At 36.2% G+C, this 12695-nt stretch overlaps 1 protein-coding gene across 6 annotated transcripts in view; it reads right to left on the bottom strand.

Moving 5' to 3' along the window:
- Positions 1 to 12695, bottom strand: part of HDAC9 (histone deacetylase 9) — a 453421-nt gene that overhangs the window by 185299 nt on the left and 255427 nt on the right. For all 6 annotated transcript variants that reach the window (XM_041418222.1, XM_041418228.1, XM_041418227.1 and 3 more), the window contains 3 exons: positions 8621 to 8743; positions 6318 to 6528; positions 5689 to 5906 (listed from right to left, as the gene is read on the bottom strand). In XM_041418222.1, coding sequence (XP_041274156.1) covers positions 5689 to 5906; positions 6318 to 6528; positions 8621 to 8743 — 552 coding nt within the window. The remainder of the gene's footprint in view (positions 1 to 5688; positions 5907 to 6317; positions 6529 to 8620; positions 8744 to 12695) is intronic.

Genomic DNA, 12695 nt, shown 5'->3' on the forward strand with positions numbered 1-12695 from the left:
AAATTATATCTCTTAGTGATACTACTGTATCTGGAAACATGTGAAGATAGCATTTTAGAGTCAGTACTTCTATCTTCTCTACCTAAAGATGGGTTACGCAACACAAAACGTTCTGAATTAAATCCTGCTCAGGTCCTTGCACTGCACAGCTGGATACTTCTGCTCACACTTAATGTTTAAATCTTTCACTTTAAACCCCCACTTCCCTTTTTTTTTCTGGCTTTATCTGTAGCTACATGAAGGAATTCCTCCAAATTTTAATGCATCTCTTTTTATTTTGGAAAAGTAATTGCTTAATCTGAGTTTTAGTGGGATTGTGTTTAAAAATAATTACAAAACCATCATTTATTTCCCTAATAAATTAAGGAAATTGGTTATATTTTATCAGTATACTTTAGTGCTATTACTTATTCCAATTTAAGTGGTCACTAAAAAAATGTTAATGCTAATATAACCTATATATTTTTTGCTTTTATCCTCAGGAAATTAAGCTGTAAGGGATATGCGTGAGTCAAAGTAAATAATATCAGCAGGAGAAGTATTTACAGATATCAACTCCATTGTATAACTGCAAGAGTATGATCAAAGAAAAAGACATCAAACATAACCTAACCTGCTTGGTTGTACAAAAAAAAAAAATGGAAGACTAAATAATCTGGACACTGCAAAAGACCATTTTATATGTCCTTCATCTGCAGACCCTGTCATTTTCTCCTTTGAAATTATATGTCCTTTAAAATACAGTGTTTTAAATAAGATGTCTTTACAAAGAGACAAAATCACAAAGTCCTGCAACAGCCAAACAACACGTTTCCATCCTTGATTAACTGTTCATTTTAAATACATGGCAGTAATTTCTAAGAGCTCATGTATATTCTTACAACACACCTTTTTCCCCTTCTCCCCTATGGCAGTCAGACTACCTGCTATGTGTGTTGTATGTACATTGTTAGCTGCACTGAAAACAACTTGGCGCTTGCTTTCTGCTGTCTCTGTTATTCATGTAGTACCAATATTTCTAAGGGATGTATTTATCTTTCAGAATCATTCTTCTGCATTATGACTTAAACATTAGCTCTCAATAAAGGAGAAATGCTCTGGGCATTGTCCAGTTCCAAACAGACAACAGTTTTAGATTTTTCCCAAATAATCCCCTGTTATTAGAAATAGTTGAAAGATTATCTCTCACGTATAGAAGATGCTAATCAGATTTGTAAGCTGTAAAGCCAAAACCTCAGTGTAATATGTTTAATGAAGCTAGATTGATTTACTACTGCTGAACCTGGTCTTCCACATTCCATTAAACATCATTCAGAGAAGTGAATGGTTAATCTGGGGTTAACGGTATCTTTTCAATATTGCTACTGGCAAGAAATAATACTTCTATTTTTCCATCAACATAAATTTCTTTATTGTTTTTCATTTTTTGTTAAGAGATATTGGTAAACTGAGAACACCATCCAAGTACTAATGAATATTCACTTCCTATATATTTTTTTACTTCACAGGCTTTCCTGATCACTGATTCCCTATACAGAGATGCTTTAAATCAACTGACATCCTAGAATGAAAACTGAAATTCAGGTGTTTCTTATATAAGCCTTACCATTACCCATATACCTCCCATACTTTAGAGCACATACCAACTGCCCCATTATTTTACCCTTTACTTCTCCAATACAGAGAATTTTACAAGAGAAAACAAATTGCCAAAATGCTATGAATACACAACTTAAGAACACAAATAGGATTCCTGCATTGATCAAATAAAATCTTGGCCCCAGTGAAGACTTCAGCTTCAATAGAGGCAGGCCTTATTAATCACATATGGCAAAAATAACTTCTAAAGATAGATGGCTTTGTTCATGTACTCTTCACATTAGATTTCTGAGATTTTTCTTTTTCTGCTAGGGGCTTTACATTTAGATTAGTTAAATCAGTCCTCATTTTTTTTCTTCAAGTGGCTGGGTCAAAGCTTTCTAGATACAGATATACACAACAATATCAAAATTTTAGTTTTTTTTTTTTATTGTAGTAGTGGTCTTTTGGTATCCAATTGCACTAATTTTAACTGGGGGTTTTGGACTTTGGTCTCCCTTTATTGAGCAGAATGAAGATCTGCAATGGTGATCAAAGGGTGTTATGAAGAAATAAGCTGTCATTTGGACAGAAGTATATTAAAGCTGACAATGGCAAAGCTGGTCTTCCCTAAGACAAGCTGAGTTCAGGTTACTTCACATTCATTATTAATTCTGGGACAAGGGTTTTTACCTACTTTTGGAAGAGATGTCAACATTTGCACAATGTTTTCAGAAGGTCAGTGTACTAGATCCCACAGGTATAAATGTCAGACTTCAGTGGAGACATATACCATTTCCCACATCAAAAGCCAGGCATCTGACAGCTGACCAGAAATAATCCTTAGGGGATCTCCTCTTTGCTAGTAAGGACAGAGGCACACCTTTTGGCAATGATTTGTTTCTTTTCAGAATGTAAATGATCCAGGGGAATCCTTTACCTCTGACCTATGTTAGATTTTGCTTGTTATCACCCTCACAGCACCACTGGCTTGCTGCTGAAGTGTATTTTTTCCTCACAAAAAAAAAAAAAAAAAAAAAGAGAGAGATAGATAGAAAATAGAAAAGTGGTTTTTGTTTTTTGGGGTTTTTTTTTTTTTGTTTTTGTTTTTTTTTTAATACAACATAAATACAAGAACAATGAGGTGAGGAAAGGTGGTTCTCTTCCTTTTTTTGTTGTTGCACCTATAAGTCAGCCAAAGAGATCAGTCCAAAACCAGTTATCAGGGAGTGCTGACACTTGCCTTGTCATCTTAGCTCAGGGCAAATACTCAAATGTTGGGTTCAGCTGAATACTAAGGACTTAAGTATTTGAAGACCTAAACATAAGAACCTTTAAAAAATCCTAAGGGAAATAGAAAACAAAAAAGAAGACATTAATTTGCTCTAAGATCTTGGTCAACTAGCATTTCACAGTCTTAACAGTTTAAAATGGTTCTGGTCTTTTATTGCCAAAACTTTTAGGGTCCTTGAGTATTCCTTATTAAATGAAACCTCTGCATTTCCCATGACTGAAAAGGCAGGACTTATATCTGTGTGCAGATTTCATTATACAGCCCATGAATAGTAAAGGACAGAACAACAGAAAAATCAAGCTCACTCCATACATGCCCAAACTTTTCCTAAGTAATAAAATATTTAGCTGCTTTCCTATCTGGTCTAGAATATCTACTATTTAAAGTTTCAAATAACTATAACTCTGCTCTGCAGAATTTGATTGTAAAGCTGTGCAAATTATGTAATGAAAAAATAACTTCAGCTGTGAAGAGAGGCAAGTTTTAAGACTGAACAAAGTATATTCTACCACTCTAGCAGAGTTCAAAAACTCTGTAGTCACAGGACTTTAATCTGAACTTTAACCTTTTAGCTGAAAGAAGATGTCTTTAAATTTACTATTTAAAAGCTACTATGTCTTTTTTCATGATCTTGTCTACCCTTAAATTCCAGTTTATAAAAATCAGTTTCTGCAAGTACATATCAAAGCCCCCTGGCTTTCCGTGTGCTTGCAGAGGACAGACACGTGGTTAGAGCATTGACATTTTTCAGTACTATTCTTCAAAATGGTTCTTCTGAGCATGGAGAAGAATCTAGAAGAAACCTTAAAGTCTGATAAAACACACGCATCCTCAGAAAACCCACTGCTTCTCTGGCTGCAACATGATCTCATTCCAGTTGCTGCTCTGAGGAGTTACTGTGCTCCTGAAAGCCTGGTTGCTCTGGGAGTAGGAGTAAAGGAGCCTGAGAAGCTCTTGGGACAAAAGTAGGTTATGGAGGTTCAAGGCAGAGAGAGGCCCTAGGGTAGGGCCACTCTGCATATCTATATGGACTATACTGTACAGAATAAAAGCTAGATTCACCAGTTTTGTCTCTTCATCACAAAGAACCATGTGAGAATGAAGGCAGATTTTAAGTATGAGAGGGAATTATCCTGATTAGAGTGTACTTTCACTGTAGTTCAACAGAAAAAAAATTACTGAAACAAGCGTTATTATGAACCAACTCCAATCTTTTTCCTTCTTTATCCCATCTATCTATAGTAAGATGCAACACATTCCTAGTCTTACATGACTAGAAATATACGGTTATGTGCCTCAAGTTTCATTTTCACGCTGGGGACAAACGCTTATAATGCCACATCACATACCCCCAAAGGCTATGGTAGAATTTATATCAATAACCATATTATCTAAGAAAAATACGTCAGTGGGGTTCTTTGCTTTGTGAGGAATGCATGAATTGATGGGCTTGTAGCACAAAGACTCAGCACATTAGCAGTTAAAAAGTGTTTTTAGACAATTGAGGGAAGGTGAAATATTTTCAAAACCTGAGGCTACGAGATATACATATGCCATCTTGATTAAACATATGGAATGCATACTCAAAGAAAAGCCAACTGGAGTCCTAGTTGAGTAATCAAAACACCCAAGCTGAGAGGGGTTAACATGCAAGGATCAGCTCTGAACTTTGAAGTTTTCTGGTCTTCATTTTTCCTAATTAAGACAAGATTTAATAACCAAACCACTGTACAAAGTATGTACTTAAACTCCAGGTTTGTTTCTAATTTTGTTGGGAATTCTTAGTAGATTCCAAAGAATCAGTAACCCCTGGGAAATTCACCCAGTAAGTAAGGTGGATTGATTTTTTTTTTTTTTTCCTTAGGTACAAGAACTGCATGTCCAGTTTTCATCTTTTCTTCTTTCACATTGCCTCTTATGTATAGTTATTGAGTAACACTAAAACAAAAGAAGAGAACTAAAGATATGTAATTAAATCTTTGTAATACTAGTGGACCTTCAGCAAACAAATTTTGGAAAGCTGTGTACTCAGTGCAGAAAAATGCTCTCCAAATAAAAACATGTAATTACTTGCATATCTTAATTTCAGAGCAGGTAGCAACTTGATTTTGTTGTAGAATTATTGCTTCCTGATAAATCTATTTAGAATCTGTTTTTTGATTATTAATGGATGGTCCCTTTTCTTCTTTCCCTTGCCCCTGCTCAGAATAAGATGTAACTGTACAGGGAATCTTGTACGACACCATTCAACTCTGTACCAGATACCAGCAACAGGAATTTTTCTCTTTCTCCTTATATGGTCATTTTATATCGCCATACAGGTAAAAAACTTTGGTGTTTCTAAGAGAGAAAAGTCAGTTTGATAAACACTGATTCAAAATTTCTCCAGATGTTTAGTAAGCTTCATAAATAAACCCATCAATTTAATAAGCTGATTTGGGTTCAAATGGCTTATCTATTTATGCAACATTCTAGTCCACAATAAGAAAAGTTTTAATACAATTCAAAAGCAGCAAGTGGAGTCATTGCTGCAGCTCAGAAGTACACATCAATTTTTAAGACATAATTTACCATTCAACAGGAAAACACCTGTCAGGTAAAACTGTAAGCAACTCTATTTTGTCGAATTGTAGCCTATTTCAGAACTTTAAAATTAAGATCCTTACTAAATGTATGAATCAACTATACATAAACAAAAAAAGATACTCCTGCAAGAACCTCTCTTATTGTCCATGATGACATGGTGCCAATAACTAATCTTCATTGTTAGTTTTCACCTTTAAATTTACTGGAAATTCTTTACTTTGGGAACTCACCTTATTCATGTGGATCTGCTGCTGGTACTGTTTCTGCTTCTCCAAAAATTGCTGATGTTGCTGCTGGATGACCAACTGGGCCAAAGTACTCTGAGGAAGAGGAGCAGACTGGGTTCTGTTCAGAGGCCTGTGACGAGGCAGTTTGTGGGCAGCTCTTATGCCAGGTGAGACTCTCTCCTTTGCTGCTAAAGGAGATTGTGGATGAAGAGGAACCGCTCCTGCAAAACAGAGACATTTCACTCTCCTGCAAAAAACAGCAAACTAATAGTTTTAACAGGAAAGAAAGTTTTCAGAGAGAAGAGGAGTGTATATTGCAGAACTCTGCATCTGCACTAATGCAGTGGAACGTGTATCACGTGCCTCACCATGCTGGGAAGTTCAGCTGCTACAAAAGAATGTGATGAAGTAATCATTTTCTCTTTTCTGTAATCATTGAATTCTTTCAGGCTAACAGACTGGAACAGAATCACTAAAAGGGAAAACAAAGATGCTGTCCTTTTGTCTTCCACCCTTCCACATTTCCCAAGAGTTAGAATGTGTGGTATTTTTATTACTGCATTTAGTTTAAACCGAACACTGGTGTCATTAAAAACACCTTAAATCAGTACTGCTGTAGCTTTGGTCATTACCAGTCACAAGAAGTTTTTGCTGTCTCATTTGTTCTTTCAGTAACAGATGCTGCAAGAGAGCTTGGTGGCTGCTGTTTGGCTTTCCCTCCAAAGCAATGTGAGGATGAGTTGATGATGGAGCGATGTTTCCTCCATACTGTCCAGCCAAGGCCACGCCTTGTCTAAGTGGTGGGGTCTCCCCCTTCTGCTTTTCTTTGAATGACGTCGAAGCCTGTCAAAGAACAACAGCATTGGTAACTGCTTTCCAGAGAAGTGGCCATTTATACCTCTGCTTGATTAGATGGTCTCATGTCTTCATGAACACATATAGAAGGAAAGGTTAACATCCCTATCTTACACTTTGACCATGAGATGAAAAGGAAGAACATGCCAGTTAAATATAATGCTGTGAGAAACTGACTACTGAAACCAGTTGAAAAAAAAGTCAGCAATAAAAGCCAAAGCATAAGGAATTACTAGTTAGAACATTATTAATGCAAGAACGGGACCTATCCTTAAAATTCCTAAAGACTTTGCACAGCCTCCTGCACAGGAAACTAGAGGATCAGAGGAAATAGTTTGCATTGAGTTTGAAATAGGCAAGGCTTGGTTTTTCACATAACTTTCCATCACACAGCAAGCCAATCAGCAAAACAAAATAGTTACCTGTAGTAGTGGGAAGCTATTACTTTTCCTGGAGCACTCCCTGACTCCCTGAAGGACAGCACAAATGTAAGTTTTACCCTTTGCAAAGCAAACTTATACAGTTAAACTCTTATCTACAAAATCATCAAGAGATGTTTTATGTGTGAGGCATTTTGAAGTGCCTTATAAATGGCACAGTTATTCATTTAAATCTTTTGGAAGTTTTGGCCCTTCATCATAGCAAATGTACTTTACATTACTTTGTTCTTTGCCTATTAAAAAAAAAAATCTAAACAAAAAACCTTGCAAAGGTAGTTCAAGCAGAATAACAATTCTTATAACAAGAATAATAACCTAACAGAAATATGCAGGCTTGCAGATAACCACTTATGGTAAGTCATAGTAAAAACAGTATCTCTGATAATGTGAATTCCAGTAAATTCTAAAATAACGTTTTCACCAAATTTTTTTCTTTTTTTTCTTTTGGTTTATGCTTACTTCACACTGCTATCTCCCTCCCCTGAAAAACAAACACCAAAGTAAGCTTTACTTTCAATTTGCAACTGCTTGTTCTAGTAACAGAAATAAACATTACTTGTATAAATCCATCCCTTTGTTTTTTCTAATGCCAAAAGTAATATTTGGTGCTAGTTGGCCACATCAAAAGCTTATAAGATTTGAGTGAGCAAATGAAACATATTTTCATTTATTTTTTATGTTACCAATTTACTTTGAAGCTAGTTGAAGCTAGTTATATTTTTGTGAAATAGCTAAGAAATTTTTGATGATGCTTACTTTTTGAGAAAGCAAGCATTACTTTTCATGAAGTTCAATTTTTTCATCCTTCAAAAACAACAATGTGCTTATATTTCTAGAGAACTGATTTCAGGCTTACATAATTTTATTTGCAAAGTTCTGTACCTGATGTTAAAATGTTAGACTGGAACAATATATTACTGCTAAGAAGGGTAAATGTATTGAAAAAGCATAAAATAACATGGAACTTTGACTTGAAACTACATTTAGCACTGGAATTAAGTAGCATTATTACAAACCATTGTGGATTGTGTAGATTTTTTTTTTCTTTTTTTTTTTTTTTTTTTTTTTTTACATCCATGGAAACCTGTGCTTACAACTCCTAATTTTTTCATAGAAGTTACCAATTCTCATACTATTGTATAGAACCACCACTTATCAGTATTTTTACTTTGTTGTTGCTGTTGGAAAGCAGGTAAATTTTGATCTGCTGTAAATTTTGCAAGTAGCAAAAATTTTCAGGTGTTTTACTGAGATAGAGGAATTCTACATTCTTGTCCTACAATGTTCCAACTCAGTTTAGGTCATTACTGGAATCTCAAAAAAAAGCTACAGGTAGAAATTATCATGTAATTTAAATTTTATACTAAATAATCCTCATATACTTCTTGCTACATCTGAAATTTGTTATCTGGCATAAATGCAATGCATGTGGCCTGTACTTAGCTAAGATCCACACGGGCACTTGTTTATTTGAGATCAAGAATGAATATTGCTTTCAAGTTGTTCCCAATGCATAGAGAGGTCTGGTTCCTGCTCTGAATTGCCTGTGCTCCAAAATGCTAAAAATATAAAGAGAACAATCAGAAAGTAGGTTTTCTGGAAGCAAACATATGCACAAAGGCTTGAGACTGGTCACTTACACTGATTTGAGGTTGTATTGCTGGAAGTCCCAAGGTAATGTTGGGCAGAGAAGGGGATGTGTACAGACTCAACAAGTTCACTGATTCATCCTGTATCAAAAGGCGTTGCTGGGAAACCAGGCGCTGGAATAAAGGGGAAAACCAATGAAAGTTAATCTCCAATCTTTTTATCTCAGTTATTTTATGCTTTTATCCCGATACACAGAAAGCCAATTATGTCCCAGTCATTGGTTTGCAACCCAATGGAGTTGAGATATGGAAAATTACTGTCCCTGTGAAAACACTGTTGATAGTTTTTTTCTTAAGAAAACAGCTGATATGTGTCTGAGATTATTCCTTGGTTAGTAAATCAAATTTCTATGGAAAGCTGAAATCTTGAGGATTCCTAGATCATCTTATCAACTTCTCCTCAACTCAACGTCAGTTCTTTTCATCAACTGGACAGTCAGTCCAACAAATTCAGTGGGAATTTATCCAGTGAATTCAGGATTATATCCAGCTGAATCATGACTATGAAGGTATTAAACCTTCACCAGGGTTGTTATGACTTCAGCTGTAAGGTACAAAATGTGGTTTTTAACTAGTCCATATACTTTGTTAGCCAGATTATGATATGGGTATGTTTCAGGTACATTATTTACTTCCATTAACATGGAAATTCTGTGTAGAAATTACGGCATCTGCCATTTAAAATAATAGACTCTCTCTTTCTCTCTGTCTGCATATATACAAAACCAGCACCCTGTCATTCTTTGATAATGGGATACCCCTCACAGCTTTCCTAATCCATTCAAGTTAAAATTTTTAACACTTCTTTTGAAGACTTGTAATATAGTTTTCAGGGACATGGAACTGCTGATATATTTTTAATTACTATAAAATAAAAACAGACATTCTACAAAGATCACCCTTTCTATTTCCATAGATTAATTGGGAAGAAACATAACACGATTACCACATCAGGAATCTTTTTGAAGCCTTTGCCTTTCTGCTTGAACAGTGATATTTTTCAACATGTGGTCTAGTATAGTTGCTTGAAATATATTTTCTGTTTTACTCTTGCTTCCCTCCCAGAACTTTGACTCAATAAGAGCTACAAAGGTCTTATTAGACTTAGGAACTCTGGCATGATATGGTCCCCAAGGGAACAACATCCTTGAAAAAGAATACCCTGTGTAACAGTATGACACAGTGACTGCTTTCTTCCCAAACAAAAAGCATATGGGACTCCAATAATAGACCACCTCCAAGAGGGATACTGCACACTCGGGCTTTGACTAAAGTAAATATAATAACTTGTCAAGCATGTTGTGGGGAGCTGTAGATTTTCCCCCAGACAAACCTGGAATATCAATTAACTCTGTAAAATACTTCGTGCTAATACAATGCAACTTCAGACCATCAATGAAAAGTGGTTAAGCACAAAAACACAGGATGTTATTCCAAAACATAACCTTCCTCATACAGTTTGTTTGGAGATACGACCTATCACTGAGACAATAACAGTAGAAGTCTATCCCTGTAATTTTCTTTTGGTACCTAGGGAATGTCAACAGATAGCGTAGGAAACAAAGAAGCTCCACTTGTATATTACATTAATTCCTGGCTAACAGTGTCTTGCCTCGATAACATCCACCTTTGACCATGAATAAATCCAAGTATGGATTTAGTATCAAAACTATGGAGATATTATGGAGGGAGTCAATACATATTTAATTGAAAAAGGACATTCCAATGTGCCTCCTAGAATATAATCAATTTGTAGCAACTGCAGCATCGATACAAAGCCACTTGAAAGATTTATGTTTAATATTTGGTTTTTGGTATACCACTATTACCTTCTAGGATCTGAATTAATAAAAATAACAATGGCAGGGTGTATAGAGTAAAACACACTACCACACTAAGGTCAGGCATGATTGTTTCATCAGGCAGAAGCAGTGATGTTATCTACCACAACAGTTTAATGTTGAAAACAGGAGTTTATTAGTAAAAGCATCTTACTTTAATTTCTAATACTGATAATAGCCTGTAGTTTTCATTTGGATAAGTGATTGATTTTTAAAAATATTTTCAGGTACTATTATCCCAAGCATCACTTTAATCTCATCTCCCAAAATAAATGCAGTAGCCCACCTGCATAGATTAGGGCCCTCTGTACATCACAGAATCCCAGAATGGGTAAGATTCAAAGGGACCACTGGATGTCATCAAATCCAACCACACTGCTCAAGCAGGGTCTCCCAGAGGCAGAAACTTGTGATCCCAGCTGCAGCTTTTCTTTTTACACAGTCAACAACACCTTGCAATGGTGGCACATGCAGGAGCTGCTAAGAGAGTCATTTGGCAGCACAACGGCTAAGCCATGTCCTCATCCTACAGGCAGACATGGTGGTTTGGACTGGCACCTAATTTACCCCAAAGAGAAACATGCCCTACTTGCTCCTCCACATATCTACTCCTTGGGTCCATCGATCCTGCTTACTGATGCTTAAAATAGCCTGTCAACAGAGTTATCCTTTTTCTTAAAATAGAGTACAAGAACTCAGTGTAACAGTGCACGATGATCAACAAGTAACCACGAGCAACCGTGCTTCAGTTGTGCTGTGGGACCTGCTGAGAGGCAGGAACACCTACATGTGCATGTTTATATGCACATTTATAGATTAAGAGGGGAAGACAAAATGGTTTAGCTTTAATACTTGTCAATTGCAGAGCTAATTGTCACAGCTTTCAGTATTTACAATTACTTACACTGGTATTTCTTGAGGCAAATATGCATTTATCTGTCACTTATGTAATTTATTCTCCTGTATTATCAGGTGTTATTCTAGGAAATACTGCTTTCCAAATCACAAATAGAAGAAAGAAATTGATCTGAAGCCCAGTAACACCAAGTGGAAACTTTCCATTGCCTTCAATGGCTTTTGACGAGACCATGAATGCCTAAAATTAATCATTTCACATGACTAAAGCAGGTTGTCCCTCTGAACTCAAGGGACATGCTGTGCAGGGGCTCAATTCTGCTTGCATTTCTCAGGCAAGTATGATTTAGCCCCAGCACAGCAGGTGACCTGAAAGAGTATGGCATGCTACAGGAGACAAATAGCTACTGCGGTGAACCTTGATGATACTGGAGACAACTGTGCCTAATAAAAACAGGATTTTATTTATAAGGTGCAATTAAAATCCTGAGTTCAACTTTCAAGTTTCACATAATGAGACCGGTGTTTTAACAAATGGTAGTGAAAGTACCATTAAAGGAACTGTGATAGTAAAAGATTATCTGCAAAGCTGCAGCATGTGCAGTGCACCTTTGTTCATTCAAAAAATTGTAACCGTCTACCCACCAGACTGGCTGCTCCAGAGACTAAACCACTTAAAAGTCTCACTATTCCAATGGATGTGGTAAAAATACTTTAAAAAGCAGTTTCATTACTGATAATGCTCTAATTCCATCCCTGCACTGCAGTGTAGTCATTTACGGTACTGACTCATGTTTTACTGGTAAATGACTCTGTCATAGTAACCTGTTTTTCCCCAGCAAAAAGTGTTTTATTTGCTGCCATGAAAACCGCGGCCATCCACCCACTCAGATATGAGCACAACACTTACTGCAAATGTCACAACAACGATTATGAAACAACAGCCATGTGAGTCATACGGGATTACAGAAAAACAAGTGATATTTTGGGTGATTTTGGAACACTCAACTATTATTAGAAACTTCTGTACTTTGTGAATTGGATTAAAAATTGATTAGCTGTATAGCCTTTGAGAGCTGGCTAACACTAAACTAGGAAAGAGATATGTAGGAATTTGGCTGCTGTTAAACTAACAAAGAAAATCCCACTGAAATAAAAATCACTGAAGCTGAGATTTATGGAAAATGTTTGAACCCACAGGACCACAGTAATGACAGTCAAGTAACCAGAGAGGTAAAGAAATCCCCAACTGGATCCAGAAGTGGAAGCCTGTAGTTTCAGCTTCTTAGCACATTTCAGCAAGTCAAGTGACAGACGCCAGCATGCAGAGCTCAACTTCTAAAGGAACGCTTTAGGCTCCTTTGAGCATC

The sequence above is a fragment of the Onychostruthus taczanowskii genome, unplaced genomic scaffold (assembly GCF_017590055.1).
Source record: "Onychostruthus taczanowskii isolate IOZ18803 unplaced genomic scaffold, ASM1759005v1 scaffold59, whole genome shotgun sequence".
NCBI classification, from domain to species: Eukaryota; Metazoa; Chordata; class Aves; order Passeriformes; family Passeridae; genus Onychostruthus; species Onychostruthus taczanowskii.